The 27817-nt window shown below is 45.3% G+C and overlaps 1 protein-coding gene across 3 annotated transcripts in view; it reads right to left on the reverse strand.

The window, feature by feature from the left end:
• Nucleotides 1–380: 380 nt before the first annotated feature.
• Nucleotides 381–27817, reverse strand: part of PDLIM3 (PDZ and LIM domain 3) — a 140971-nt gene continuing 113534 nt past the window's right edge. For 2 of the 3 annotated variants that reach the window (XM_069631518.1, XM_069631519.1), the window contains exons 5-7: nucleotides 20651–20781; nucleotides 4061–4172; nucleotides 381–2250 (exon numbers count right to left, since the gene is read on the reverse strand). In XM_069631518.1, the coding sequence (XP_069487619.1) occupies nucleotides 2067–2250; nucleotides 4061–4172; nucleotides 20651–20781 (427 nt within the window). In that variant the 3' untranslated portion in view covers nucleotides 381–2066. Of the gene's footprint in view, nucleotides 2251–4060; nucleotides 4173–20650; nucleotides 20782–23063; nucleotides 23328–27817 lie in introns of all 3 variants that reach the window. The other variant, XM_069631517.1, reaches the window with a different exon arrangement.

Genomic DNA, 27817 nt, shown 5'->3' on the forward strand with positions numbered 1-27817 from the left:
CGTCTTGTTTCCAAGGCGAGCGCGTTGCCCCTGGACTATCCCCCTGGGACAATTGCTCTCTCGGATTATTCCCTGGACTTGGTGCATGATGAAATCACCTTATTTCTAAATTTGGGGAATGACTTGCTATCAGTCCCTGGTTTTGATGCATGTTGCACAAGCGGCGCGTCATTTGTTTTTCAGTGTCACACGAAAGACCAGTGATTTGCAGGGAACTGAAAGGCATCTCCTCTACCCTCAAAGCCGAGCACAAGCCAATGGACATGAAGGCTCTCGATGGTTCTGCTGCCTGGATGTACTCCCTCAACAGCTTTGAGGGTCTCTCTACTCAGCGCCATGCAAAAAGTTTCTTACACAAAAAGGCATCATTAGGCTTCAGATATTTTGTTGACAATATTTATTTATTTATTAAATAATGTTCACAGAAATAATTCGCTATCAGTCAAAAGCACTAACATTTACATTGTGGCTTGTTAGTTTCGGTTTAGAAAAAAGATCCATTTGGCGGGCTATTCAAAGTGTGCAAAAAGCAAGCTGTGATGCTAGTGTTTCTTGACGCTGCGCTGACTTGAGCTTTTGCGTGAGCGGCGATTCTTTTGGGCCACAAGGCTCATGTTAGGGAACATGAAAACCTGAGAGACGCAAAGCACAGGAGTAACTAAACTGAGATCAACGAGAACCTGCTTAAACAGTGATAGGCACTATCTGGGCCTAATTCAAAGAACGTTTAGCACGGAGCAAAGTGACTTTGCACTGCAAAAGCACTCTTTGCACTGCGCTAAATGGGCCTAATTCACAAAAAAGCCCCAAGTTTGTGCTGTTTTGTGGGAATTAGGCCTTTATAGTACAGTGCAAACAGTACTTTTGCAGTGCAAAGTCACTTTGTGCCGCTCTGTGAATTAGGCCTGGTGCAAAGTGTATTTTTGTAGTGCAAAGTCACTTTGCTCCATGCTAAACGTTCTGTGAATGGTACGATGTCCTTTCATCGCAGGATGTTTTTTCGCAGGGGGTTTTACCGTGATTCTTTTAACGAAAAGGGGGGTAGACAAATATATATTTGGGGTGTGGGTGTTTGAGAATAGCAAAATAAATAAAGGGGATGCGGGGCTTGGAGGGGGGAACCCCCCAAAAATAAAAAAATCAATGTGTTTTTTTCATTAAAAAATGTGTGGTAAAACCCACCGCGAAAAACAATCCCACGATGAAATAACATGGAACCGGTATAATATCCAGCTAACCTGCTACACAAGTGCCCTTAGAGTACAGTTGTTATATATGGTGTAGTATATGGGTTTATGTGCATAGCACTATATTTGTCTGCCCAAATTAACAATGGAATGTCAACTGGTTATAAAAAAAACAGCAGTTGAAACAAAAAGAAATCATTTGTTCAGTTCAAAAACACAATTTGTCTCCATAGAAGTTCAGTAGTTGTCCAAAATCCCATAATTTAGCAAGTGGACTCAGTAAAATGCGTTTGCAAGTAATCAACTAGTATTTCCACCAGAGTGTGCAAATGTAGTGTGTGAATTTAGCACTGCCAAGGTCCTCTAAAGCAGTGCTTGCTCGTGTCACTTCATGTCGCGCTGCATGCACATGTGGGTCCAGGATCCTTGTCCATTCACTTCCTGGTTCCTCAGCTGAAGCTCCTAATTAGAGACACGTGTGCGCTACATTGGTGCATTTGTACTTTTTAGCTATTCTGCGGTATTTTTAGCTCAATCCCACCTACGTACGTCACAGTCTTGCACAAAATGACTGTAAACGCGAATGAGGGATATACTTCCGGGCTAATGAAACCGTTTTTCCTCATCAAGTGTGCTCTTATTTTGTAGTGAAATGAATGTCTGACTCTATAACGCACTCTAAAAAGCACACATTTGCGAAATGAAACAGTGTAAATACATGTGCAACAAGAGGGAAAAAGCTCCTTGCGCCCCAACCTCAAGCAAAAGCCAAAAAAGGCAAACATTTGAAAAACTGTGCATTTTGTTTTTTTAGAAGGTAGACAGCGGCCTCTTCTGTCCAAAGGCAGTAGCGCAATGTAAGGCGTGCGCGTGTCCGCTTCAGTGGTACACCGTAACTGCGTCATAACCCTCTGGCGGCCTCATGCGGGCCCTGGCGTGCGCTTCACAGTACATCTGTCCCTCCACAAAGAAGTAGCCCTTCTGTTTCAGGTTCAGATTGCAGTCAGCGCACACAAAGCACTCTGGGTGCCGATACTTGTCTCGCGCCTTCACAACTGGGCCGCTGTGAGAAAAGTTGCAACAAACACAAAAGTAACAGGTGAAGAAACAATAGCAATGGCGCAGGAGTGCATCTTCAGTTGCAGCACATGCAAAACGCATCCAAACACATTTGTTTTTCGCCCCCTTAAACTCTCTGTAGTACAGTTCCACACACGTACTGGTAGATTCACTGCCAGGGATGGACTAGGAACTAAAAGAGGACCTGGATACATTTCAAAGTGGCCCCATATTACATATTTTCAGCAAGACCAACCCTTTTCCTATGCTAAAATTGGGAAATTACGCACAAAGAGGCCAAGGGTGCAGAGGCCTACAGGAAAATCTTCAGAGTTCCTTATAGGCCAGTCCACCCCTGTTCACTGCCACCGTACAGCATAGCAACACTGTGCAATGTAGTGTGCGTTGCTGATGATGTGCTGTATTTTCATGCATTAGACAGAGAGACACACTAGGGAATTGTTCAGCCGCACCATAGTAGCTGTGTTAAAAGTTATCAGGTTGTGGCTCTGGCTGCATTGCAGTAGTAATTAGAACAAGAGACTAAAACTGGTTTTGTAACATTTATGGGTGATTTCTTACAACCTAATGGCCTGAGATTGGTTAGCTGTGTGTGCTTTTTAGCGGAATGACTCAAGGTTGTGGAGACGTTAATCATTGCACAAGTCGCTTTTTTGGGCCGCACATGTCACTTTTGAATAGTTTAATAATATATATTTTTTAAACAATTATGATCAACGTATATTTTTGTAAGAGCTATTCTGGATTCACATGATCTGTTTATTCAGTATTCGCACATAAAATCAGTTAGTACAAACTGCTAAATCAATATTTAGGGTTTCCAGTAAGCTTTATATTATATTAGCTATTGGTACACAATCACACAATGCTCCGTTGTATCGGTTCGTTTTGTTTCTTTCGTGCTGTATTTTCATAACATGGCCTAATTTTGTGTTTCTCTTACACATGCGTCTCTACTATGGCCAGGTTTCACGTATTGAACCTTGGCAAACCTTGACTGTGTGCCAGTGCCCCCAAAAACTACAAGACAAAGAAGCCTTTGTGTGCCATGTCCGAAGCCTGATCCAGCGCAGAAACAAGGAGTGATGGCTGGAAGGTTTAGAATGAATCCTAACCTCTGGCATTGCTCTGGGCAACCCTCCAGACCATTGCTCTTTGCCTGCCAAACCATTACAGAAGGGGGAAGACCACATGCAAATCAGGCTTGGTCCCACCCCCAAAGGGGCAGTCCAGCCCAAACTGCTATGTCACATCCCTTTTGCACGAGACCACAAGCATCCCCAGACATGTTTCGGCCTTGTTGGACCTCGTCAGAGAGGAGTAGCTTGGGTCTCTAGGCCCAGCAGGCATGGGACCCACGGCTGGGCATTCCCGCCCCACTTGGGGTGACAAAGCAAAAACAAGGAGAGATGGCTGGAAGGTTTAGAAAGAATCTTAACCTCTGTTCCATGTCATCTATTATTTACATGCATAGTAAAATATGAAAACACCTTTTGACGGATGCTTTTTGCAATAACTTTGACACCTACTAAAGTATATTGAGCAAAGGGGACAGAATAAAGCACGGGACCGTTAGCCCAGCGGCTCTGCATTGTTTTATTGCCCGTGAGCTACCCTCCCAGCCGCCTGCTCTCCTTCCCCAATGCCTTTTTCTAAGCTACAGTATTACTTCTTGTACTCCCTTTCAAATTTGATGCATGCCAGTTCCACAACTTGAAAATAACTCTTTCAGGGCTTCAGGTGTGGGGAGAAGTAGGACACAATTACATAAGTAAATAAGGAGAGCAACTTACACAATGCCATTTCCACATTTGTCGCAAAGTGGCACCTTTTGTGCACCAGCCCCGCCTCCGCCACCGGCCTTTGTCACTGGTGCCCTCACGCTTCTAATGCCCGCAGGGCGTTCTGTGGATCAAAAAGAAACAGATGGTGTACAGTGGGCATTGCTAATGTATACAGATGGCCACAGTTGTATCAATATTAACGTGCAATCATTTTAAAAAAAAATGTATTAAACGATTTTTATGCGCATTTGCATTGGATCTTGTGTCCTTATACAGTTTACATTCATTTAATCTCCTCCAAACAGCAAAATTGCCTAACAACTCAACCCAGTTTGCACAACATGCAGATGTATTTACACAGAATTCTTATAGCTAGCGCACAGGTGAACGCATAGTACTACATATATAACTGGGCCGGCCCATGCTGGTCATGGCGGCATAAACATCCTTTGCGTGAGTGCATTCCACAAATGAAGACAATCTCCCTCCTCCCTCAAACCCTGGTATACTGCTTAGTGCCAGACCACAGTTCCGGCCAATGACCATCTCCACAAGTCTCCCCAACACGTGTCTATTCGTGGGCCCTCCACTGATTTCCAAGACATTGCAATTCTTCTGTTGGCCAAGATATACACAAGGTCTTTCTTGACAATCTTCGATTCGCTGTGTTTCATAGTATGCATTCCCTATAGACACCCCCCCCCCAGATGAGATATCAAGGTTTATTCCTCCTCTGTTCAACCCTTTATGCAATTTCTGCCCTGTACGTCTGAATTTTCCTGTACGACTAAAAAATATAGACCAAACCAGCATTTTCCTCCATACATCTGGCACAGTGTTGCCTGATCGCCCCATTAAAAAGAGAAATACTTTGAGGAGTCAGATAGGCTCTGTGAGTCACAAGTAACTGTGTGCATTTTAGCCGGCCATTCCTTGATACTCTTTTTGGATATACAAGTACTCTGGACCATTGTGCGTCTGTGAACGGTCTCCCAAGTCCATCTCCCATTTGGCACATATTCCCAATTTGGAAGCGCTTACACCACCCAAAAGCAGTTCATGCAGTCTGGACACAACATGTCCCCCTTCTATCATGTCAAACATTGCTTCTACTTGGACATTCACAACCATACCCTCACAGAGATCGGGTCATCTGTTGACTAGCGTGTGCATTATGTTGAAATATACCAGAAATGGCCCTTTATGTAAGCTGAAGTGTTCCACCAGTACTTCAAACTCTACTAACCGTCCCTCTGAAACAGGTCTCCCACAGTAACAATGCAGCAACTTTCCCAATATTTATGGGTATACTTACATCCTGCAGCCTACGTCCCATTATATCAGTGAGGGCGATCTGCTGAGAAAAGGGGTCTGCCACACCAAGCATCCTACAAGCTCTCTTCCATATGTGCCTACCCAAGACCAAAAGGTGAGGGGATTGTTCCATCCGAGCGTCACGCCCCCACAATTTGTCTTTCATGTAATAGCATTTCAAGAATAAGAGTGTAGTGTCTATTGTAGGTTCATCTGCCAACCACGGACTGCAGCTGTCTGGCCAGAAAATGCAGTTCGAAGTGTGGTACTTTAATTCCGCCTGCTTCATAAGTCCTTTGAAGTGTACTTAAAGAAATCCTGAGTCTGCCTTCTTTCCACGAGAATCCCCTAATTACAGTGTCCAGGTGTCTGAAGAAGTGTTCGGATATTGTACCGTACATTTATGAAAAAACATAACATACGAGGGAGGGTTAGCATTTTTAAGAGCTCAGCTCTGCCGATTACTGACAAGGGTAACCTACCCCAGAATTCCATCAACTTTATTAGTCTAAGGCCACCTTCGTGTTACAATCATGTTCTGTTTTAACATCATAAAACACATCCAACCCTAAGTATCTAAAGGTGTCTATGGACCGTTTCAACTGTAGAGTCAGGAGCTGCGCTGCCTTTTTACCTTTCAGCCCTGCCACAGGGAACTGACATGACTTCTCCCGGCTGATAGTAATGCCAGAGAGTTCCGTAAAGCAATCTAGCACATCCGGCATGTGCTGTATGTTCTCTTAAGGTCTCTGGCCGCATATCATCTGCATACATGGAGACCGCATGGGCAATGCCATCTATACTTACCCCTGCGTCTGCATATTCTTCCCTAAGGAACGCTGCTATAAGTTTTAGTGCAAGAATAAAGAGCATTAGTAGCCGGCACGCTCTGTCCACGGGAAATACTACACATGGATTGGCTCTTTTCCAAGCCATAACACACGTTATTCCCTTGGACGTACGACCGTGCCTGCATCTGTTCCCGGCGGGGGGCGTGGCAGTCCCTTAGCCAATGAGGATGCTCGAAATGGGGCAATCCCCGCTGCGAGGCTCCCCAAGGCTGGAGGCTGCCTTCGTCCCCTGCCGGGGACTCAGGTAAGTTTTTTTCCCCTCCACCGCCCTCCCCTGTTCCTAGCGTGTCCGCTCCCGATGGCCCCCATGCAAAGGGAAAACGGACTATGTTTTCGCTTTCCCGGCGGCCATTTTATTTGCCATTTATTTATTTCTTTTTATTCTGTTTCGAAACGGGCTGGGGTACTAATGGCTCTAAGACCCTCGGCAGCGGGCCAATACCGCCCACGGTAATGCCCCCGGGGCTTTGTTAAGGCCTTTGCTACGCTCGGGCCTGTAACTACGGCCCCAGGGGCATTACCTGGGGCGGTACTGGTCCGCCGCCTCGGGTCTTATTGCCACATTAGCAACAATGGGCAGCTTTGTCTGGTACCCTTGTCCGGCTCCCAACTTTCTGATATGTGGCGTCCCATTTTGATTCTGTCCCTAGGTGCAGTGTACACTAACTTCACCCATCTCAAATATCCATGGCCTAATCCAAATCGCTGAAGGATGGCGTATAGCCAATCCCATCTAACTGAAGTGAATACTTTGATAGCCTCTAATGGTGCCACTGGGTAGTGTCCGTTCATGTGTCTCGTGCAGTCTAATATATGGCGTAATCGCTGCAGGTTCCAGCAGGTATTCCTCCCTTGGACGTATCCAATCTGATCTGGGTGTATCAAACCTCCCAGCGTACTCTCAGTGTTTCTGCCAGGAGCGCAGTAAGGATTTTGCTGTCAAGATTGACCATGGACAAAGGTCTATAGGAGCCACACTCTACCTGATGGTTTGTTTGGTGTTACTGTTGTATGATAATCGATTCTCTGAGAGTCAAAGGAAGCACTCTGGTCTCATAGGACTCTAGAAGCATCTTTAGTAGCTCAGGGGCAAGTTCGTTCACAAATTCTTTAAAGAATTCACCCGGTAGGCCGTCTGCCCCGGGGGTTTTGCCTGTGGGCAGGGATCTAATCGCTTCCTGTATTTCTTGTACCGTAATCGGGGCATCTAAGTCAGCAGCAATGTCCTTTAGTAGGTTAGGCAATTTTATCAAGGACAGATCCTCCACAAGCTCAGAGTCCCGGATGCGGGCCTGTGCAGAATAAAGGGAGCTATAGTATCTAAAGACGGTGTCATTGATTTCGCCCTGTGTTCTGCGTATGATTCCACTTTCTGTTCTATGCAACAGATAATTTCCTGTATGGTCTCGCTCTGGGAGAGCCAAGCTGGCAACCTGCCTGGTTTATCTTCACGTTAATGTAGTTTTTCAGTGCATTTAGTGTAATTAAACTTCCCAGTCTTTTCCAGCATGCAATGCACCCGTTTTGACACTATTAGTTCATGAGGTGGGATTTCCGCTACAGCGTGTTTCAGTTCAGCTTCCTCTAGCTCTTTTTTTGCTCTGTCCAGCTCGCTCGTTATATCTTTTTGTATTCCCCCCATTTTACTCAGTGCCGCTCCTCTGATAACAATTTTGAATGCCTCCCATATTGTGCTGGTGGCCCGTACACTACCATTTTTGGACTCAACGTATGACCCAATTGCATCTCTGATGTGCTCTCTAGAGGACTCGTCTTGCGAGTCTCACATCTGCATTTCCACATTGGAATCGGTGGTCTAGGGGATGCATATTGCCACGTGAGTAGGAGAGGGGCATGGTTGGACAGCACATGAGCCCTGTAGTTGGCCTCAACAAACTCTCCCACGTGCCTATCCATGTGAACACATAGTTAGGCCTGGTATGTACAGCATCGGGGTAGAATAGCGTGAGTAGCCTCGAGTGCTCCCACGTAGTGTGCACCTCACATCTGTAAACTGGACGGAGCTCAAGAAGGTGTTCCACGCCTCAGCCGGTGGGGCTGGTCTTCAGTAGAAAAAAAGGGTAGCTGTGTCGTGATTGGAGGCATATGTGCTGATTATAAACACCTCTCTGTCCTCAATGAGAGCATATACAAGGGCCATTCTGCCTCCATCATCTATTTTGCTTTGCAGGACCTTCAAAGGGACATGCAGAGCAATACATTTCAGGACTCCTCTGGAATAGGCAGAGTATGTGAAGCCAATAGTGTACCCGCCCCATTTCATAGCCAATGTGTTTTGTCTATCCGGTGTAAGGTTTGTCTTTTGCAAAATTGCATCTCCAACCTTTTGCCTACACAAATATGAGCACCCTATGTTCCTTTTAATGAAGATATTGAGCCCTCTGGCATTCCAGGTCAGCAGTCTTATATCACCTGCCATGTCCCCAGGGAGTTAAGGGCCAACTTGAGACCAGAGGCGTGTTCCCTCTCGCGCATGCTTTTCCACTCTGTGCAGCAAGTAGTACCCGTAACAGTGAGCATGTCACGCAATATTAAAAGCTAAACATACCAAAATTCAAACTCCCTCCCCTCCCTAACCAACCAATCACCCAGCAAAGCTCAGCCTGCTCAGGTGCATCCTCTTCTCGTGCAGAGGTGCGGCAGCCGCAAGGCCATCCCGCATGCACACAGCGGATGGATACTGCCAAACTGGCATCCTGAATATAGTCACAAAAAGCGGGATTTCTTGCAGTCCGTCTTCTCAAGAAAGCCCGTAGAATTGCAATATGAGTTACGTCAATGTGTGCATCATGCTACAAGTATATGTTATTACACTGTAATACCTTAATTACCGGAAGCGGCAGCCATAGGTCAAGTGATGCCCGTCTACAGTGATTTACTAGCGATTGTTCACCCAAGATTGCAGTCAAGTTGTGCTTCCACTCCGTTACGCACGATGGGCGTCCACTGACTTGTTCTCTTTTCTGCAAGTGCAGTATCTCTAGTAGGGTCACTCCTCGAGCGGGGCGAGTTTCCTTATGTCCATCCATACCTGCATATCTTCTGGGGTATCAAAAAAGTGAGATTTGCCTTTGTATCCTTGAGATGAGCTGGGTAGACCAGCATGTATTTCAGCTCTGCTCTTCTAAGCCGCTCTTTTGTGGGGCCAAACTGGGCTCTTTTCCTCTGGACCTTGAGTGTATCTTTTCCCAGTATTTGTAGTTCATAATCCTGGCAATAATCGGTCTCGGTGGGGAACCCAGTGGAGGGTTTTTATTCAAGGATCTGTGTGCTCTCTCTACTGTGAAGCCCTGTGTGAGTGGTTCAAGGACAATTTCTTGTAAGAGCATGTTTTCAATGTACATTGTGGGGTCTGCGCCCTCAGTGCCCTCCGGAAGACCCAATATACGTACATTATTACATCTCACCCTGCCTTCTGCATCCTCTGCTCTGTTTTTAAGCAGTGTTACCCTTTGTTTCTGCTCCTTAATGTCTACTCGGATATCGTGGATGTCATCATATTGTTGTCGACTTGCACCTCGATCTTCGCTGTTTTATCCGCTAGGGCACAGACATCTTGCTGCAGAAGACCTACATCTATGATGACGGCATTGATTTTGGATTCAAGGCAATTCTGCAGGGCAGCAATGGTGGAGAGAACTTTATGGTCACTTCCTTCCTGTGGCCCAGTAGTCTTAGACATAGTTATAGACTTGTGCCCAGCCTGTGCAGCCAATTCCCACTTCTTGCTGTTGACAAAGGTGTCCATCGTGGTTTGTTTGGCCTTACTGCGTCCTGATTGGCCAGGCAAGTATCCTGCAATTCGACCCCCAGCCGGCAGAGCATAGTCTTCCCCAGCCTAGATGGCAGTGCTGCAGGAGTCAAATTCAGCACTCCTCTGTATCAATGTGTGTTCTCTGTTTTCTGAATTGTAGCGACAGGAACACCAATGTTATCCACACTGGTGGATTATATGCCGCCACTCCACACTATATTGTCCCTGCACATGTTCTGTCTGGGAACACCGGGGGACTCTCACTATCAGACGCAACACAGCTCAGGTCATATTCTAGCGGCGCAGTGCAGAAGGCTTACTATCTGTGGTGCTCAACTTTGATATCTAATTGTTGATGGACTTTCGGTAGATCCGGCACTCACTGCACGTAAAGCTGCCACCTTCCGTGCCGACATCTCCTACTTTTTTCACCGCCGTGCCGCATTCTTTCCGCTTCCCAGTAGCCCAGCCTTGAAGTACGGGCTGCATCTGCGGCACAAACCACTGTCTCTCCTCTCCACTGTGCCCCACACTGCGCTCGCCAGTGGTGTCTTCCAGGGGCACTTTTCACAGCAGTGGAAAGGCAGGATGTCCTACAGGGCAACCCTGGGAAGCCGATTCCTCCATCTGTGCCTCTGCGCGCCTCCGCAGTCAGCCCTTTCGTCACTGCTCCTCAGGCGCCATCTTGGCGGGCCAGTCAGAGCTCTTGAAATGTGCAAATTCCACCTTGGTGGAGAGTGATCCTGTTGCAGATCTTCTGCAGTATTACACCGGCACACACCCGGGTTTAGGCACGTATTTTAAATGTCTGTGGAAGGTGCTAACGACCATCTATGAACGGATCAGGCAGGAGCTCTTCTGATATGCGTCCTCACTGCATGGCGCAGGCCACTGCCTCAGTTACTTAGCTACCAACATGCTGGTACCTAGTGCTGGTCTCCACTACAGCGTCTCACAACTTCAAACCAGAATGTCAGACTGCACACACCCACACTTTTTGCAAAATAGTGATTTTTTTTATTTTTCAAAGTTTAAATGTTTCTGCCTTTACACCTTTTTCAGTGTGCTGATGAATTGTGGTTTTACACTATGGGACTGCGCCTCAAAGATTTGATTGGGGCAAATCAGGAGAGGCCCTTGAACATCTTAGATCTGCCCCCTGCAACTTTATAGTTGATTCACAGGGCCTAAAACTGGAATCAATTTGAAGGAGCCAGGAGTTTCTCCTGAAGCCTTGAGAAAATCTTTGTGAATTGTATTTGCACGTGAGCATCTCAGAGATGCTTCAAGCGCATCCATGAAATGCAAGAGGTACCTTCGTTTCCGCTCGTAAAAGAATAATCATTCAGTTTAGCTCCGTTGGTGCATGCAATAGCTGCAGAGATATATGTATAACCTGTCAGCTATTAGTTCAAGTCTTCTTTGACAACTGATTTCTCTCTTGGCAAATAACTTGTATTATTGCCAATATCATTCGCTTCTTAATGATGAAAAGGTTGTTACACCAGCACACAATGGCCCCTGTCCCCCTACGGCCTGATGCCGCCTCAATTCTCAAGGCGGCATGGCCATTGGCCCACGATGTCACGCGCCCACTGTTTTATAAATGTGTTTTATAATGTCCTTTGCGAGTGATATTTGTATGAGTTTTTGTTTTACAAGCATACCAGCACCATTGATATCATTAAAAATATGTCAACGGTGATATATTGCCATGTCACATAAAACTCTCGAAAAAGGCTTTCTGAAATCACAACATACACCACAGGAGTAGCATGCACTACTTTTGCAGCCAAAGATTTCGTCACTCGCCCCAACAAGCCCGGTGCTGTCATTTTCCATGTATTTAAGGTTTGCGTACAATTATATCACCAGCGTAGGTGAGAGCATTTGCTGTATGAATACATCTATAACTGTGTGCGTTCTTAGTCAAATAGTGAGGTTTACTTCATTCTCCGAAAAAAAGCGTGCATTTGAATTAAGTGCATTTTTCACAAGCATTTAGGATAGGGCAGAAAAACACAAACGGGGTTTTATGCCTCACAATGACACTTTTATGGCCAGCATCAACGTCAGAATTGGCACGCTGGCGCTTTCATAACAGGGCTCTCCAGGCCTCATTACGCGTTGGTCGGTATTCTGGTGGTAAATCTGTCAGAATACTGCCCAATAGAATTACGGCTACTGCCACTTAATCTGGCAGATTTACCATCGGATTACAAGTGGTGGTGGCAGTGTTAGTCCCCATTAATTTGGAGTCCATGGATAGGACCATGGTGGAGTAGGAAAAGTGGAGGTAATTCCTTCACTGCCACTTTTTCCCTGCTAGTAATGAGTTCATGCTCGTAATGAGTCTCTTTGTTTTTTTATCTTATTACCCACGAAGCAATAAAAGGTTGAATTAGCCCTACCAGTAATCCAACCTGTCACTTGAAGGTTGCACACAGAACTCCTGCCACTGGTGACGTCTTAGTAAGCCTCAGCCAGGGATTTGGGAATCCCAATCTTCATTGCTAAGAATACAGTAACCCTGAATTAGACCACTGGGAACTCTTGAGAATCTGCCTATCACAAGACCTGGAGAGCAAGAAACAAGCCTACCACTCAAGGAACTTCACCCCCGGTACCAAGGACAATAAAAGGCTTTCACAAATGCGGCCCCCCAAAACCACAATATTATGACCACTGATAGGCATTTGCCACTGTGTAACCCAACAAAAACGGTTGGTCCCGTCTTAAGAATCACCCAACACTACACCATAACCACCAGGGTTATAACTAACAGAAGCTATCAACGACAGCAAAGGTTCTCAACAAGGTAGACTACCACCAAAATAGCTTGGAACACAGCCACAGCATCAAAAGACCACTGATCAAGAATAGCCACCGTAAAATCCACAACTACAAATATACCCCAATAAATGAAGGAAAACGACAAGAATGGAAAATAGAACAAGAAAAAAAAGATACCACATCCCCACCAAACAGCAACCACCAACTAGCATCATAACACTGCTAAATCGCCAGAAATCCCCACTAAACTAACTAAAGATCTGGACAAAGAGGATAATAAAGACATCATACATCTCCCGCTACCTCTCCACCTACAAATCAGCCAAACCAGAAATCCAACAATCCACAAAAAGGAATTCCAAAGGGGACCTCACTATACTACCAAACAATCCACCCCAACACATAGAACCCACCAACGGAGAGAACAGTTTCGGAGACACCTATAAGAACAAGAGATAAACTAGAATCTCTTGCCATCTACACTCCTTATTTAATCTGAGATTGGTAAAAGGGCCACGCGGACAACCAAACACCTAACTACGACGATTCAGAACAGAGAAACTCATTGTGCAACCTAATGGAACTCCTCAACGAAAGGACAGAGGATACAAACACACAGTCAGCAACAAACAGGCCCACCCAACAGAGAGCAGAAGGTCTGACAGGGACTGCACCTACCTAAATGCCAGAAATAACATCCGAAAAAGAAATCGTACAAACTACACTGCCGCCTACTGAATGTTCGATCTATGGGAAAGCACAAAACAGGAATGTACGACCTTCTTAGTGAAAATGGCACAGGCGCTCTCTTTCTCAGTTAAACATGGCTCTCAGACCACTAGAAAGTAATTTCCCATGAAGTCATACCCGACAACTACAAACTAATACAAGGTAACAGAGGAATCGGATGAGGAGGAGGAATCCATCTAGCACACAAAAATCACATCTGCTCCACATCCATGCTCTCAACTGACATAGAAGACTGCAAATCACTCCTAGTAAACCTCAAGCTCAACAACCAATGTAACCTATTCATCCTTCTGATCTACAGACCGCCCACCTACAACCTTAACTTTGCCGTTCAAAAGAGATAATAAAATCATAACAAACTCCCTCAGTGCTGTACTGGAAAACCTTCATCTCAAACAAATAGTGAAAATATCCACTCACGGAGCTGGACACATACTAGGTGGAATTGTCTGCTGGGATGGACTTTCAACCGTCACCCACCAGTACAAATGATATGGAGAGACCATGAGATGATCCCTTTCACTATCAAAATCCCAAGCCACACGATCCCCACAAATACAAAACTCCCGCTGACTAACAAAAGACTTGACCTCGATACATTAACACAACTATTAGAAACTACCAAAGCCAACACCTACTAGCCAAACAAAATGACACCTAACACAGTTTAGCGATCCTTCACTGCTGGATCACAGACACGTTAGACCAACTAAACCCTTAAATCTTTTCAAATACACACCAAAAACATTGCAGCATGGTGGTTCACATCGGGCCTGAGGGAACTAAAAAAATAAATACGTAAACTAGAAAAGCAAGGGAGGAAACACTACAAGCAGTCAGACAAAATGATCTACCAGTGAAAAAATTCGGCTAAACAAATCGGCAGTCCCGAAAGCCAAGAAAGCCTACTACACCACGCAAATCCAATCAGCAACAAATTCACAAAAGGAAATGTTCAAACATTTCAAGGAAAAAAACGTAATGCAAAAACAACATCTTACCCTCGCAAATCTTATGCAAAAGCATCACCTCCCACCTAAGAGCAAAAATGTAAGCAATCCAACAAGCCATAGATGCATCCCACAGGACAACAAACAACACCCTTTCAGAAAACAACACCCAGCACAACACTCTATTGATTTGGAGCTATAAGCGAGAAAATCTACATCAAACTAGTAAAAGATACCAGCACAGCCCGATATCCCAGCGACCCATGTCCACTAGATATCTACAAAAATCTACTCACCCACAGGTTGGTTTTAGACCCATGAGAGGAACCGAATCAGCACTCCTCTCCATATGGGCCAAACTAAAAATAAATGTGGATAACAATACCCATTCGCCCCTTACACTACTGGACACATCGGCTGCTTCTGACACGATTAAATACACAACCCTAATCAACAGTCTGGAACAATCCAGTATTCAAAGCACCTCACGACAATCGCTAAAATCCTTCATAACCAACCAAACCAATAGGACCCACCTACCACCATTTACATTAAACACAAAAAGTATCACCTGTGGCATACCACAAGGATCAAGCCTCTCACCACTCCTCTCCAACATTCACATGTCCACCCCTACCTAATGAAGCTCATTTAAACCCATGGTCTGACAGCTTACAACTATGCAGACAACACCCATCTCATCTTCAAGATAACTACCAATCATGACGCGGACAGCACCCTCAAAAAATGTCTCACCGATATAAACACCTGGATGGCAAACAACAATCTCAAACTGACCCAACCAAAACAGAAATAATGATCTCCCTATGAGAAGAACATAAAGCAAAGACCTCCCTGACCTGGTTCCCGAACTTGGGAATCCAACCGGAGACATCAACAGTGATAGAAAATCTGGGAATCCTCATGGGCAATGGTCACACTCTGAAACCACTAATCAACGCAACAGCAACAAATGTGTCTACCACATACGGGTAATTAGAGGGATCCTGCCTTATCTCAATTTCCCTCACAGAACCCTTGTGATAATTTCCTTGGTATTATCAAGAATAGACTATGCAAATAGTCTCTACCTATGAATGTCCGAACAGCTCACCCAAAAACTACAACGCATCCAAAATACCACAGCAAGACTCGCCCTGAGACTAAATAGAGGAGACCACATCACACCGACCCTGAGAAGGCTACACTGGTTATCAGTAAAGAAACGCATCAATTTCAAAGCCCTCTGCATTGCCCATAAATCACTACACGGGCAACTGAGAAGAGATTTGAGATCCAGCATCGACTTCCTATCCTTTCACACAGCCTATTCTTGACTTCAAGGCTTGGCAGTTCCTGAATCATTCCTGGGTCGAGGGCCAGCACATTGTAACTGGGTGTTTCAAGCACTTTTGAGCCCATCACGTACCCCAACATTATGCATTACATTCTACCCAGGAAGCCTTAAAGCTGCCTTACATACTATGAATAAATCCAATACATACTTAAAATATATTGCCTTTCTGCAAATCCAGACTTTTGTTCCATCCTAATGGAGCCGCACACATTCCAGCTATAACAAACATTCCTCGCTCCCTGCTACAACACCTCTCCCTTTGTCTGTTTTTCCTACACCCGTTTTACCATCCTCTCATCCCACCCCTACTTCCTCTTCCTCCACAGTCTAAAGTCTGGACACCCTAGGTGGAGGTACAACATTACATCTTCTGGACAAGTCAGGTGCTTTGATACTGCTACAGCTCTATTTTGGCGCAGTGTAAAAGACTCTTAACATAACATAACATATGGCGACTGCCAAAACTGTAGGTTTACCGTTGCTTGCTTTTACTAATTACATTCTGAATTCAGAGCTTTTCCAGAAACATTTTGTTGTGGGAATTATTTGTAGCTTTGCTGAAACTCACACAGAAATCTGAGCAGTTTAAATGTTTTGTGAAAAGCCCAAAGTTAACAAAATTTCAGGAATAGAGGATTGTGCTTAGCATGTCCCTGTCACGGGTGGAAAAACTTTTACTTGCTGTCATTTTCTCCAGTTTTGCCATGGAAGTGGCTAGTACCATATATTTATAAGAAAGGAGATAGACTACATTTTTGCACAAATTATCTCATCAACAAGATCCAAGAATCACTGATATTCTGGCACACTTAGGTAATTTTCAGTTCACTGGTGGAACTGTGGGAAGGTTGGTCAATTGGTGGGCCAGGCTCTTAGTCCTGTTACACTGTTAGTTATCACTGGTGTACAGGATTGTAATTTGATTATTGTGGCACTCACCACAGATTTCAAGGATCCTTTTTTTGTATTGTAGGTACATTGGCATCCAAATTGTGATTTTTAAAAGACCCCTCAACACGGTGTTGCAGAAGTCTACAATTTTAAAGTGTTCCCCTGAAGAATGTTCACCCATTGCGGGGTTTGAAGAACAGAAACATGCTGGGAATTGTTTTATGACACATTTACAATGTTGAATGTTGTAATGTAATGTAATTTGTGTCTTTTGAATTTTGGTAGGTTGTTTTAGACAAACTTTTAATGTATAATTTTTTGATCACTGTGTTTGAAGTTTAGGTTGATAGGTTTTTTATTATTGAAATATTTTTTAAATAAACGTACTTTATGAGTTTTTTGATGAATAATTGCAAACATTCTAATTTTTTAAAGTGTGCCGGAAAATCAGTGATCTTTGGGTCTTGTTGATGAGATAATTTGTGCAAAAATTGAGTCTATTTCCTTTCTTATTAATATATAATATGTTCCCCTGCTAGTGGTGTTAGGAGTTTTTTTTAAGTAGGGGTATTGTTTGACAAACCTATTTAAACATACAGTGGCTAGTACCATGGCATCCACTTTCGCTCACACATGCCATTGGCGATGCTGTGGGTACATAGTCAAACAATGATCCATATTCTTATCTCATTTGCATGTCTAAAACATTTCAGCACCCACACTGCTGTATAATGGCTAATTAGACACTAATGCCCCTCACACTCCTTGTACTGATATACCATTATTTTCAAAATAAGTTTATTTATTTGCTGACAAAACAGGGAGATGCGCTGCCTGAAAATAAACCAAGTAACCTCACTTTAATCCTCCTGTTTCTACAGGATGACACAATGGAACCCTATCATACTTGACAGAGCTCCACTCCAGCCCTCAAGCATGTATTGTGTCCTTATTGTGTTGGTGGACTTGAAACAGTAAACGTGCTGATGTCATGAGCCACACACAGAGGCGTAGCCAAGGTTTTCTAACAAATGGGGCCTGTAGCTAATGTAGTTGGGTCCACCACAGTGACATTAATATCTGTAAATGCCCACACAATGCTGCTGAGTGGGTATTTACAGATTTTGGGTGGGCCTTGCCCGCTCAGGCCCTACCCCGTCCACACCTCTGGCCACACACATGCTGTCTGAGACAGTAGTAATAGCCTTGCCAATATCTGCCAGAGAATGAATAGCCTAGAATTATAATGTCAGAAGATGCATATATAAATGAACTCCTATGCAATGGGTACACTTTTTGTATTTGTGTTTATTTGAAGTACTGGGATGTCAATCAGAAATGCCCCGGTAGAGGGCCTGTACAACATCACAAAGGTAAAACAAGTAGTGAGCCAGTTCATGTGGGTGTGAACAAAGAGGAACTTAGACCAGGGGCACAATAAAATAAAATAAAACAAAACAAAAAATAAGACACAGATGACTTACAAAATTAACATTATCCTGTGGGGCCAGTGCGTTAGACTAAAGAGGGGTATTGTACAAATATACCAAATTACATTATTACAAAGGCTGGAGAGGGTAGGATGCGGTGGAGCGGTGACAAGCAAGTGAAGTTTAAGCTGAGCTTTCAAGAGATACGCAGTTGGGCTGGATTTGATTATAATGGACAGAGTGTTGCAATAGAGTCGGGCAAATAAGGCGAACAAGTCGAATCTAGATGCGGCAGAGGGAGTGTAAAGGACAGTGAGGTTGATTGCAGTGGAGGAGAGGAGGGAACAAGATAGTGAGTAAACAGAGATACAATCAGACAGCTACTGAGGAGACAAGCCCATTGATCGATTAGTAGACTACTAGAAGGAACAAGAAAAGGGAGGGATGGTGCATGGAGAGCAAAACAGAATTGTACCGATAGATAGAAGTAATGTATGGTGTGGGTAGGTTGTAGAGAGTGCGGGTAATGAAGTTGAGGGCACTGTCTCGAAGGAGAAAGGAATAGAGAGGAAGGCCAAGGAGTAGGGATGAGCAGTAGTAGAATTTGCTGAGCACGATTGTAGAGATTAGAGTTTTTGTAGAGCGATGAGGAAGAAATGCACACATTTTCTGAATGATGAGAATGTTTAATATGAGCAACAGAGGTGGTGGTAGTGATGACTTGTGGTAGTTGAAGGTCACTAAAAAAGAGAAGCCAAGGTTGCAAGCTTTGGGCAGAGGAGCAAGAAGGTCAGGTGGTAAAACCGAGGGGAGGGATGGTGTTGGTAGCCAGGATAAAGATGACTTACATTTTTAAGGGTTTAGCATGAGTCAGAGGAGAGACATCCAGTGCCCGATTGCAGAAATACAGTTGATAATCCATTTCAAGATGGCTGAGGTGAAGGAGGTGGAAAGAGAAAAATATTTGAGAGTTGTGGGCAAAGAGATGAGAGAGAAAGCCAAAGTACTAGATAAGTATTCCTAGCACAGAGGTATTAAGACTGAAAGCAGCGGTCCAGAGACTGATCATCAAGGGACACAGACAGGGAGAGGGGAGGGGCCAGTGGTTTAAGAGTTCCAGGCGATATTAAAGGAGCGACTTTCCAGGTAGGGGGCACACCAGGCTACAGCAGTTTTGGGAAACCTAAGATCCTGGAGAGTGAGGTATTATAAACACATAGAAACGTGCTAAAGATTGGCGCCTTCAAGAAGAAAGTTCAAATAAATGCACACAAATTATCAATGAACTTGGAAGAAAATGAAAAAATATATTTATTACATAATGTTCACTATAACTTGATGGGTGCAGTATACAAATTCAATAGAATGTAATATGTAGCATGCACTCTTCTTCCTTAGTATCTGTTAGTGGTCTTTCCACGGCATGTACATGCTCCCAGGAGATGTCATTATAATCGGCCCCATCCCTCTGGACACGGTTGTAGCACTATACAAACACCATCTCATTTAATTCAATTTCAATAACATACCTTAGTAGCAACTATATATTTCGTGTATACCCTGGGTGTTTATCATGGTGCCAAAGAAACTGTGAGAATGTTGGCCCTTTTCTTGGAAACGGGTCTGCCTAAAATACCACATAGAAAGGCCACCCATTAGATGACCATCTTTTGCCTAAATCTGAATAGACCAATTATTGGTTTACTTACATCGCTTGCCCCCATTCTTTTTGAGAGTCTACAAAGACTCTTGATGTAAGATAGGGACCACCAGGTACATCCAGTCTACCTCTTCCCAGCCGATATAGCACAGAAAAACCTGCCTAGTTTCCAGATCTGACTTTACTCTCACAATACGAATACTCTACTAAATGTCTTCCAGATCTCGTTACAATACTGTTATTGGTTTTGTGCCCAGGGCTCCTATTGGAAGGGATATGGGTTGTTTGACCTAATAACTTGACCTACTGCCCATCTGGCCTAATTTTTTGTTATCTACTGCAGAGGGGGAACCCCTGCAACCTCCCTTAATGCAGGGGAAGAACCCGTGCCCCCCTGACTTCCCACCACCTCATACCCCACCCCACACTATTTTTTAATTAAAGTGTACTATTTGACCTACCAAATAAGGTCAAAAAGATGCCAATAGTGTTGGAAGGATCTTCTAGGCACTCACTAGTCTTTGTGAGATGATGAACCTCCTTAAATTGCTGTGAGCATCACCCAGGACATTTCTCTTCTTTCTTTCTAGTAAAACATATCTATTGAAATAAGTTTTTATATCCTAATCACTATCTCACGCCATCCCTCGTCCTTCTCTGCTCTAGGTTTAAACAGCGAAGCTCGTGTATCTCTCTCCGAAGATGGCCTGTCTATTTGTAAGCAGGTACATATTATTTTTTTCCTGGAAATGCAATAACACTGCAAAGTGATTGGTTTATGCTTTTCCTTCCCTCCTCCCCACTTTTGATGAAAGTCTCATGTCTTACCGGGATCATCGTCCACCATGTCTTGCAGCACCCGGAAGGACCCGGATTGGCGGGGCTTGCTTGACTGTTCCTGGTCGTCATGGAGCATCCTGTACACATCTGACTGAGGCACGGGTGTGGGAGCGGTATCACTGGACAAGTAATAAGTGAAAAGATGGTGACAACAGGCACTCATTCCCCTTCCATTTACAGGTCAATTCACAAGCAGACATTTTGACAGAATATATATCCTGGTTTGCCATCATTAGGTGATTGCACAGATTGAAATGAACACCACGTACGTAAAAGTCCAATACATTTGTCTGCCGTTGGAGTGCTGCTTCTGGATGATAACAGGCATGAAACCAGCTACAGGTAACGCAGAGCCCACCAGTGTGGAATGCTTTGCAGCTTATTGGTGCTCCCCCATCTGACCCGTGTTAGTGGATTCCAGGGTATTAGTATAATTGATCTAAAAACATTTGACCTAAAACATTTGATCAATTTGTTTTTTTAATTGATTTGTTTGACCTTTTTTTCAGCCAAATTTAATTAAATATATATATGGGGTGTGTACAGGTGTAGATTATGTTGAGGGGAAGTGGCGGTGGGGGGGGTTTGCGGGCAGTCTCCCCAGAAAGGTCAAATAAATTCAACCAAATGTGATTAGGTCAAATAGACCCAAACCAATTCCAGAGATCATAAGCACGGACTGCATGGATAGAGAGCCTTCTTGTTCGTGGTAAGTCAGGATAAGCCAGAGTTACTCAAGGCAGCTTCTAGTTCTCTCCGGGAGCAGGTCAAGGATAAGCCAGAGGAACTCATAGTCAATTATTTGTGAATGGGCCTCATTGCATTTATCATGAATGGCAAAGGCAAGTTCTTTGTTTTTTCATTCAGTCATATTAACTGTGTGTTATCAGTCAGCGCCAAAAGCATTCTCTATGTTTCTCCTTCTGTGGTCACAGTAAACTGCTTTGTGTCAAGTTAATTCGGTATGAATGTGGGACAACCTTCATTGTTGGGTCATCTACCAGCTCTGAGAAGTAATACATCTTCCCTTTAATGCGTTTTTATATGCTTACTTTTATTGCCAATCCTGATGGTTTTAGGGCAACTACCGTTCAGTCACTGGGTTACTATTTAATGAAGACAAAACGTTCATACGAAACATATTCCGTTTCTGTACAGCAAACCACAGCATTTCTTTTGTCAGTTAACAGATTACCAGGTGTATTTAGACTGCAAATTCGTGTTTATCTGGCAAGCTAACAATATATAATAAGTGACATGACTAAGGCGATATGCCCTGAGGTGGCGGGCTGACTCTGTAGGTAACGGCTCGCCGGCAAGTTAAGGGCCCAAATGCAGCGAGGGTCCCTTAACGAGGGTAGTGGGCTGTTACCAACAGGGTCAGCCACCACTGTGGGGCATTTCGCCATTAGCACCCGTGTAGTTCGCTACCCGGGTGGTAATGTTTTTTTTTTTAATGGAAAGTATTTTTGCTCCATGAAAGGGACACCTCGGGACATCCCGTTCACAGAGAGAAATTACCATATCAACATGGCCGCCATGGAATAAAGAGTCAGACCTCCGTATGGATCCCCCCTTCCATTTCCATGGCAGGCTAACAGAGCGGGGGGGACAGAATCTGCGGCGACAGTAGGATTGGGGGAGGGAGAAAAAGTAAAAAAAGCAGGGTCGGTGGAGGGAAGATGGCGGCTGGGGGAACCGGCCATCAGCTGGCTTGGAACGCGGGTTAACACTAGCAGTGTCAGCCCACGTTCCGTGCCTCCTGATTGGCTGGCTTCCCTGCCGAGTGTGCTAATGATCAGAAAATACTTTTTCATGTAATTGTTTTACTACGATAAGCCTTTACTTTTCCATTTTCATATTAATGTGTAATAAAAAATCTACATGCAGGTAAAATGTTATGCATGTCATAAAATGTTTTTTTATACTCGATTATATCTAGGAATAGCAAAGCATACGTTGGTAGTACCTGCACCTGTGGAACTATACCTTACTTATGGTGACTGCAGGTGGTTCATGACGGCCTTGTTAAGGTATATAAGGCGGTATTTTGGTGTCAGGCCTGATTTTGTTGATTGAAAAACATATTTTACGATGACCTATGAAAACTGGCCTTTTGTTCTTCTTCGGTGTCTGTTTGCATACTTCGCTGGCCTGATTTCATGTTCGGATATTTAAACTTTCTGTAGTGTTTAGTTACCCAAAGGAATGAGAAGCACCGATTTCCTCTGCAATAATTGTGGTGCGCGACAGCTAACAAACACAGAGCGCAGCTGGTGCTACATAGCCACACCAATGGCAGATGAACGCTTTACAAATAACGTGTAACACTAACAACCAACAGAGTTTGTTATGTTGGCAGACAGTCACTCACTGCACACTTCCAGTCATGCCTGGTTACCTGGGTGGAGGATTTTCCCCCAGAATCGTAGAAACCTGCCCTTGTAGAGTTTCCATAATGTTATCATCAGAGTACAACTGCATGGGTGTGTTGAACTGAGCGTGCACTATTTTCACACCAGGAAGTTCCATTTCCAAGGGAATGTTAGGAGCCATCTTGGCGGCGACCTTGAGCTCGGCAGGGTCAATCGTGCTAACAGTACTGATGGATGAAGGAGTACTACGACCACTTCCGCCATCTAGCCCTGAAGGAGTGCTGCATCCACTGTGGTGTTAGCCAGGTGAGGGTGCAGTGGCAGGGGACAGAAACAGCGAGTGACCCACAGAGGTGAATCAAGAGACACATGCGCAAGTGTGAATACAATGAAAGAGAAAGAGAGAAAGGAAAGAAAGCCATCAACAAACAGAAAGAATCTCAAGCTTGGTTTACCATTCCAAAATGGCTACTTCTGTATGCACATGCCTGCATGCAATTACAGAGTTAGCGGGGTTATTTTGCTTATTCTGTCCTCCTTGGGCATACAGAGGGAATGTCTGCAGAGATGAATACATGTTGTAGAGATACATGCTTAAAAAGACTACTCAAACCCCATTATCTAACATTCACCTATTTTGAAAATATATTCTGTATCTACACCTGCTAATTTATAATACTTTGAATCTAGTTTTCATGACTCCATAGTGTGATTAATTTCAGGATCCGAAACTTAATATTCCTATTAATATCCGGGGTCACATGCTATGAAATCTGTAGCTGCTATTTCGATCTCTTGGAGTGAACCTGTTGACAAATGACTCGTGTGCATATTTCTGGCTGGTAATGAGGTCTCTGAACCCATTCTTCCTTTCTCTAGAAGGATATATTAAAAAATAGCAAAGTATGGATGTGTGTGAATCCCGACAATGACAAAAATGGGTGTTCATTTTCCAGGTTACCAGACATTGCATAGAATAAACCAGGTTACTCACCATAGTGACCACCTTACTCCTAGTCGATAGTCTCCATACTTATGGGACATTCCTCCGTCCCGTGGGATGGGACCGGAGCGCTTTGTAAAAGTATCCAAAATTTTTCAAAATTGTTTAGTCCTTCCTCTCTTTCTCTGCAGGGCCCGAAACGCGGCCGTAACCCCGGCCATCTCGGCTCCGCCCGCGCATCGCCCATCAGTCCTTTTCTATCGCCAGGTCAGAGACCTTTTAGCAATAACAGAGGAACCTTATTAGAGGGGACGGCGGGCGGGCGTATGGAGGATAGGGGACTACGGACTAGGAGTAAGGTGGTCACTACGGTGAGTAACCTGGTTATACGCCTACGTCCCGTCCCCTTTCCTCCGTACTTATGGGAGATTCCCAAGCACTCCTTACAGGAACTATGGGTGGATGGAAAAAAAACCTTACTGAAACAGGTTCTTCAGCACAGCCTGTCCAAACTGAGTATCAGATCTTGAGCTCAGGTCTAGACAATAATGCTTGCAAAAAGCCGATGGGAAGGCCAAAATAGCCGCCTTTGGGATGGTCTCCCAGGGGAAATATTTTTGAAAGGCAACTGCGGCTGCCTTGCCCCGCACCAGGTGTGCATGAATACGTTTAGGAGGCTTCAGCCCTTGGACGGTGTAAGACTTCGTAATGCAGGCAGCGATCCATCTAGAGATAGTCGCCTTAGAGGCCTGCTTACCTTGTGGATTACCAAAGGTCATCAACAGTTGAGAAGAGCTCCTAAATTCGGAAGTTTTGTCTAGATAGAATTTAAGAGCCCTTCTGACATCCAAGCAGTGCAGAACCCTTTCCGCTTCTGAAACAGGGTTCGGGAAGAAGACCGGCAGGGCGATTGATTGATTCAGATGGAAATCAGAGACTGCTTTCGGCAGGAAAGAAGGGTTTGTCCGTAGGACCACCTTATCCTTGTGAAAAACCAAGAAGGGATGCTCCACCGACAAAGCCTGGAGCTCACTCACACACCTCACTGAGGTAACGGCAACCAAAAAGGACACCTTCCACGACAGGTGCTTGAGGTCCACCGTGGCCATTGGTTCGAAAAGTTTATGGCACAACGCCGAAAGGACCACATTCAGATCCCACAACAGGTGCGGATTACGCACCGGGGGATAAAGGCCTGTCAAACCTGCGAAATGTCTCTTAACCACTGGATTAGACAGAGAGTAAGAACATTGGTCCGTAGATAGGCGGATACCGGCGAAAGATAAGTTCTGCATGACAGAACATGAACTCCCGACTCTGCTAGGTGGGATACAAAGGACAGCACTGTGTCAATTGTAGCCGCCCTTGGGTCCAATTGTTCGTGTAAACACCAATGACAGAACCACCTGAGCCATTCGCTCCTGTACTGAGACCTAGTCGAGGGTTTCCTGGCTGCCTGAATAATGCGTATGTTATCCGCAGACAGGTTGATGTGTTCTAAAGACTTGAACTCAGGCACCATTCCGCTAAGTTGAACGATTGTGGGGAGGGGTGCCACAGCCGTTGATCCCCCTGGTGAAGAAGATTGGGACTCAACCGTAGCCTGATCGGTGGACAAACCGACAGGTGTTGAAGTTCTGAGAACCAACACCTGGCCGGCCACCACGGGGCTATGAGCAGGAGAGAACAGTTCACCGTGTTCCTCAGCTTGCAAATCGTCTGGTGAATCAGAGACAGAGGCGGGAAAGCATAAGCCCTCACGTTGTACCAAGGAATCTCGAGAGCATCCCCCAGAGAGGAGGATCCCAGCCCATTTCTGGAGGCGTAGAGAGGAAGCTTCTTGTTTGCTGCTGTCGCGAAGCGGTCCACTTCTGAGTGCCCCAACGCAGGAAAATCCCTGAGAGGATCTCTGCCTTCAATTCCCACTCGTAGCTGGCCATCGTCCGGCGACTGAGGGCATCTGCCGTGACATTCAGCTGGCCCGGAATGTGTACTGCAACTAGTCAGACACCATGACGAACCGCCCACTCCCAAATCTGGACGGACAGGTTCACATGAGTGGGAGACTTTGTGCCCCCTTCCTTGTTGATGTAATACATTGATACCACATTGTCTGTGCAGATATGGACCACTTTGTTGGCAATGATCAGTCTGAACGCCTTGAGCGCTAGGAAAATCGCCAGAAGCTCCAGATGATTTATGTGGAGGAGCTTGTCCTGAGGTGACCAAAGATCCAAGACCTGAAGAAGATCCAACGTCACATCCCACCCTAGAAGGGAGGAGTCCGTCGTGACCGTAACCATAGGGGCTGGGTCCAAAAAACCCGCCCCCACCGACAGGTTGCTGAGAAACGACCACCACTCCAGGTCCGCTCTCATGGAATCCGGATTCATTATCAACTTGGAGTCCGGATCCACAGCCTGACGCCAACAACTCCGAAGAGCCACCTGGGTCCGCCTCATCTTGAGATGAGCAAGAGGAAGAGTCAACACGCACGAGGCCATGAGGCCCAGAAGCCTCTGGAACCACCAGGCCAACATGCTCTACGACTGCGCAAACATCTGACAGGTGGGCAACAGATCCGCCATTCTGTCCCCGGTCAGGTACACTCTGCAGTCGATCGTGTTCCAGCGAAAACTCAGGAAAATCAAGTCCTGCGAGACCGTCATGGAACATTTCCGTCAGTTCACCGACAGCCCAAGATGGAACAGGAGCTGAAGGAGAGACTGAAGATTGCATGCGGCTTTCAACGGGCAAGGGCTGCTTAAGAGCCAATCGTCCAAATACGGATACACATGAATACCCTGCAGACGAAGATAGGCCGCAATCACCGACATCATCTTCGTGAAGACACGCGGAGCCGAGCTAAGGCAAAAAGGAAGCACTCGAAAACTGGAAGTTCTCCTCTCCCACAGAGAAGTGGAGATATCTCCTGTGTGGATTCCAAATCAGAATATGCATGTGCGCATCCTGAAGGTCCACCACGCTGAGCCAATCGCCCATCTGCAAGGAAGACCGTATCTGGCCGGGCAGTCCAGCAGTTTCTGCACCTCGGCTTTTAGGGAGGGCGATCCTGACTGCTGGAAAGGAGGGTTGAAGGGTGGGGTGCGGGGTAAGGGTAAGCGGAAGCCCGCCTGAGCGACTGACAAGAACCACCTGTCCTCGGTGATGGTCTTCCATGCCTCCCAATGAGACACGATGAGTCCTCCCACTGGGGTCTCATGTGAGTGCAGAGAACCCTCATTTGGCAGGCTTTTCAGTGGTGTTCCCACCTGAACCTGAGGAGGAGGCTGAGGAGTGGGAGAAAAACCGAGTCCGTTGATGCCTCTGGCGGTTATTACCCAAAGGAGTATCCACTCTGGGATTTCCGGTCTAGAAACCCCCTATGAGTGCTGACTTTGCGACAACGGTCTTTGAGTCCTAAAATGAGTTTTAACCAGCAGGACGGACAAGGACTTAGCTGTCTGGATGCTGTCCTTCGTTTTGGTGAGCTCTACATCCATTGTGGAATGGAAAAGCTCCTTACCGTCAAACGGCAGGTCCAGCACCTTGTCCTGCACCTCCTTTGAGAACTTGGTGGCATGCAACCACGCCTGTCGAGAGGTGTCAACTCTCAACATAAGGCCCGAGCCGATGTGTCGACATGATGAGCCGTGGCCTCAAGCAGATCCTGGGCCATCCCTGGCATCGGATAAACCCGCCCTAAAATCTTCCAGCTTCTCGGCCGGAATGAACTCCTCGAACTCCGACAGACCTTTCCACATCTTCATATTCACCCCCGCTAACACCAGTTCCACATTGGCCTGCCAGAGCTGCAAGGCCGAGTTAGCAAAAATC

The sequence above is a fragment of the Ambystoma mexicanum genome, chromosome 6q (assembly GCF_040938575.1).
Source record: "Ambystoma mexicanum isolate Mex_15411 chromosome 6q, UKY_AmexF1_1, whole genome shotgun sequence".
In the NCBI taxonomy this organism is placed as follows: Eukaryota; Metazoa; Chordata; class Amphibia; order Caudata; family Ambystomatidae; genus Ambystoma; species Ambystoma mexicanum.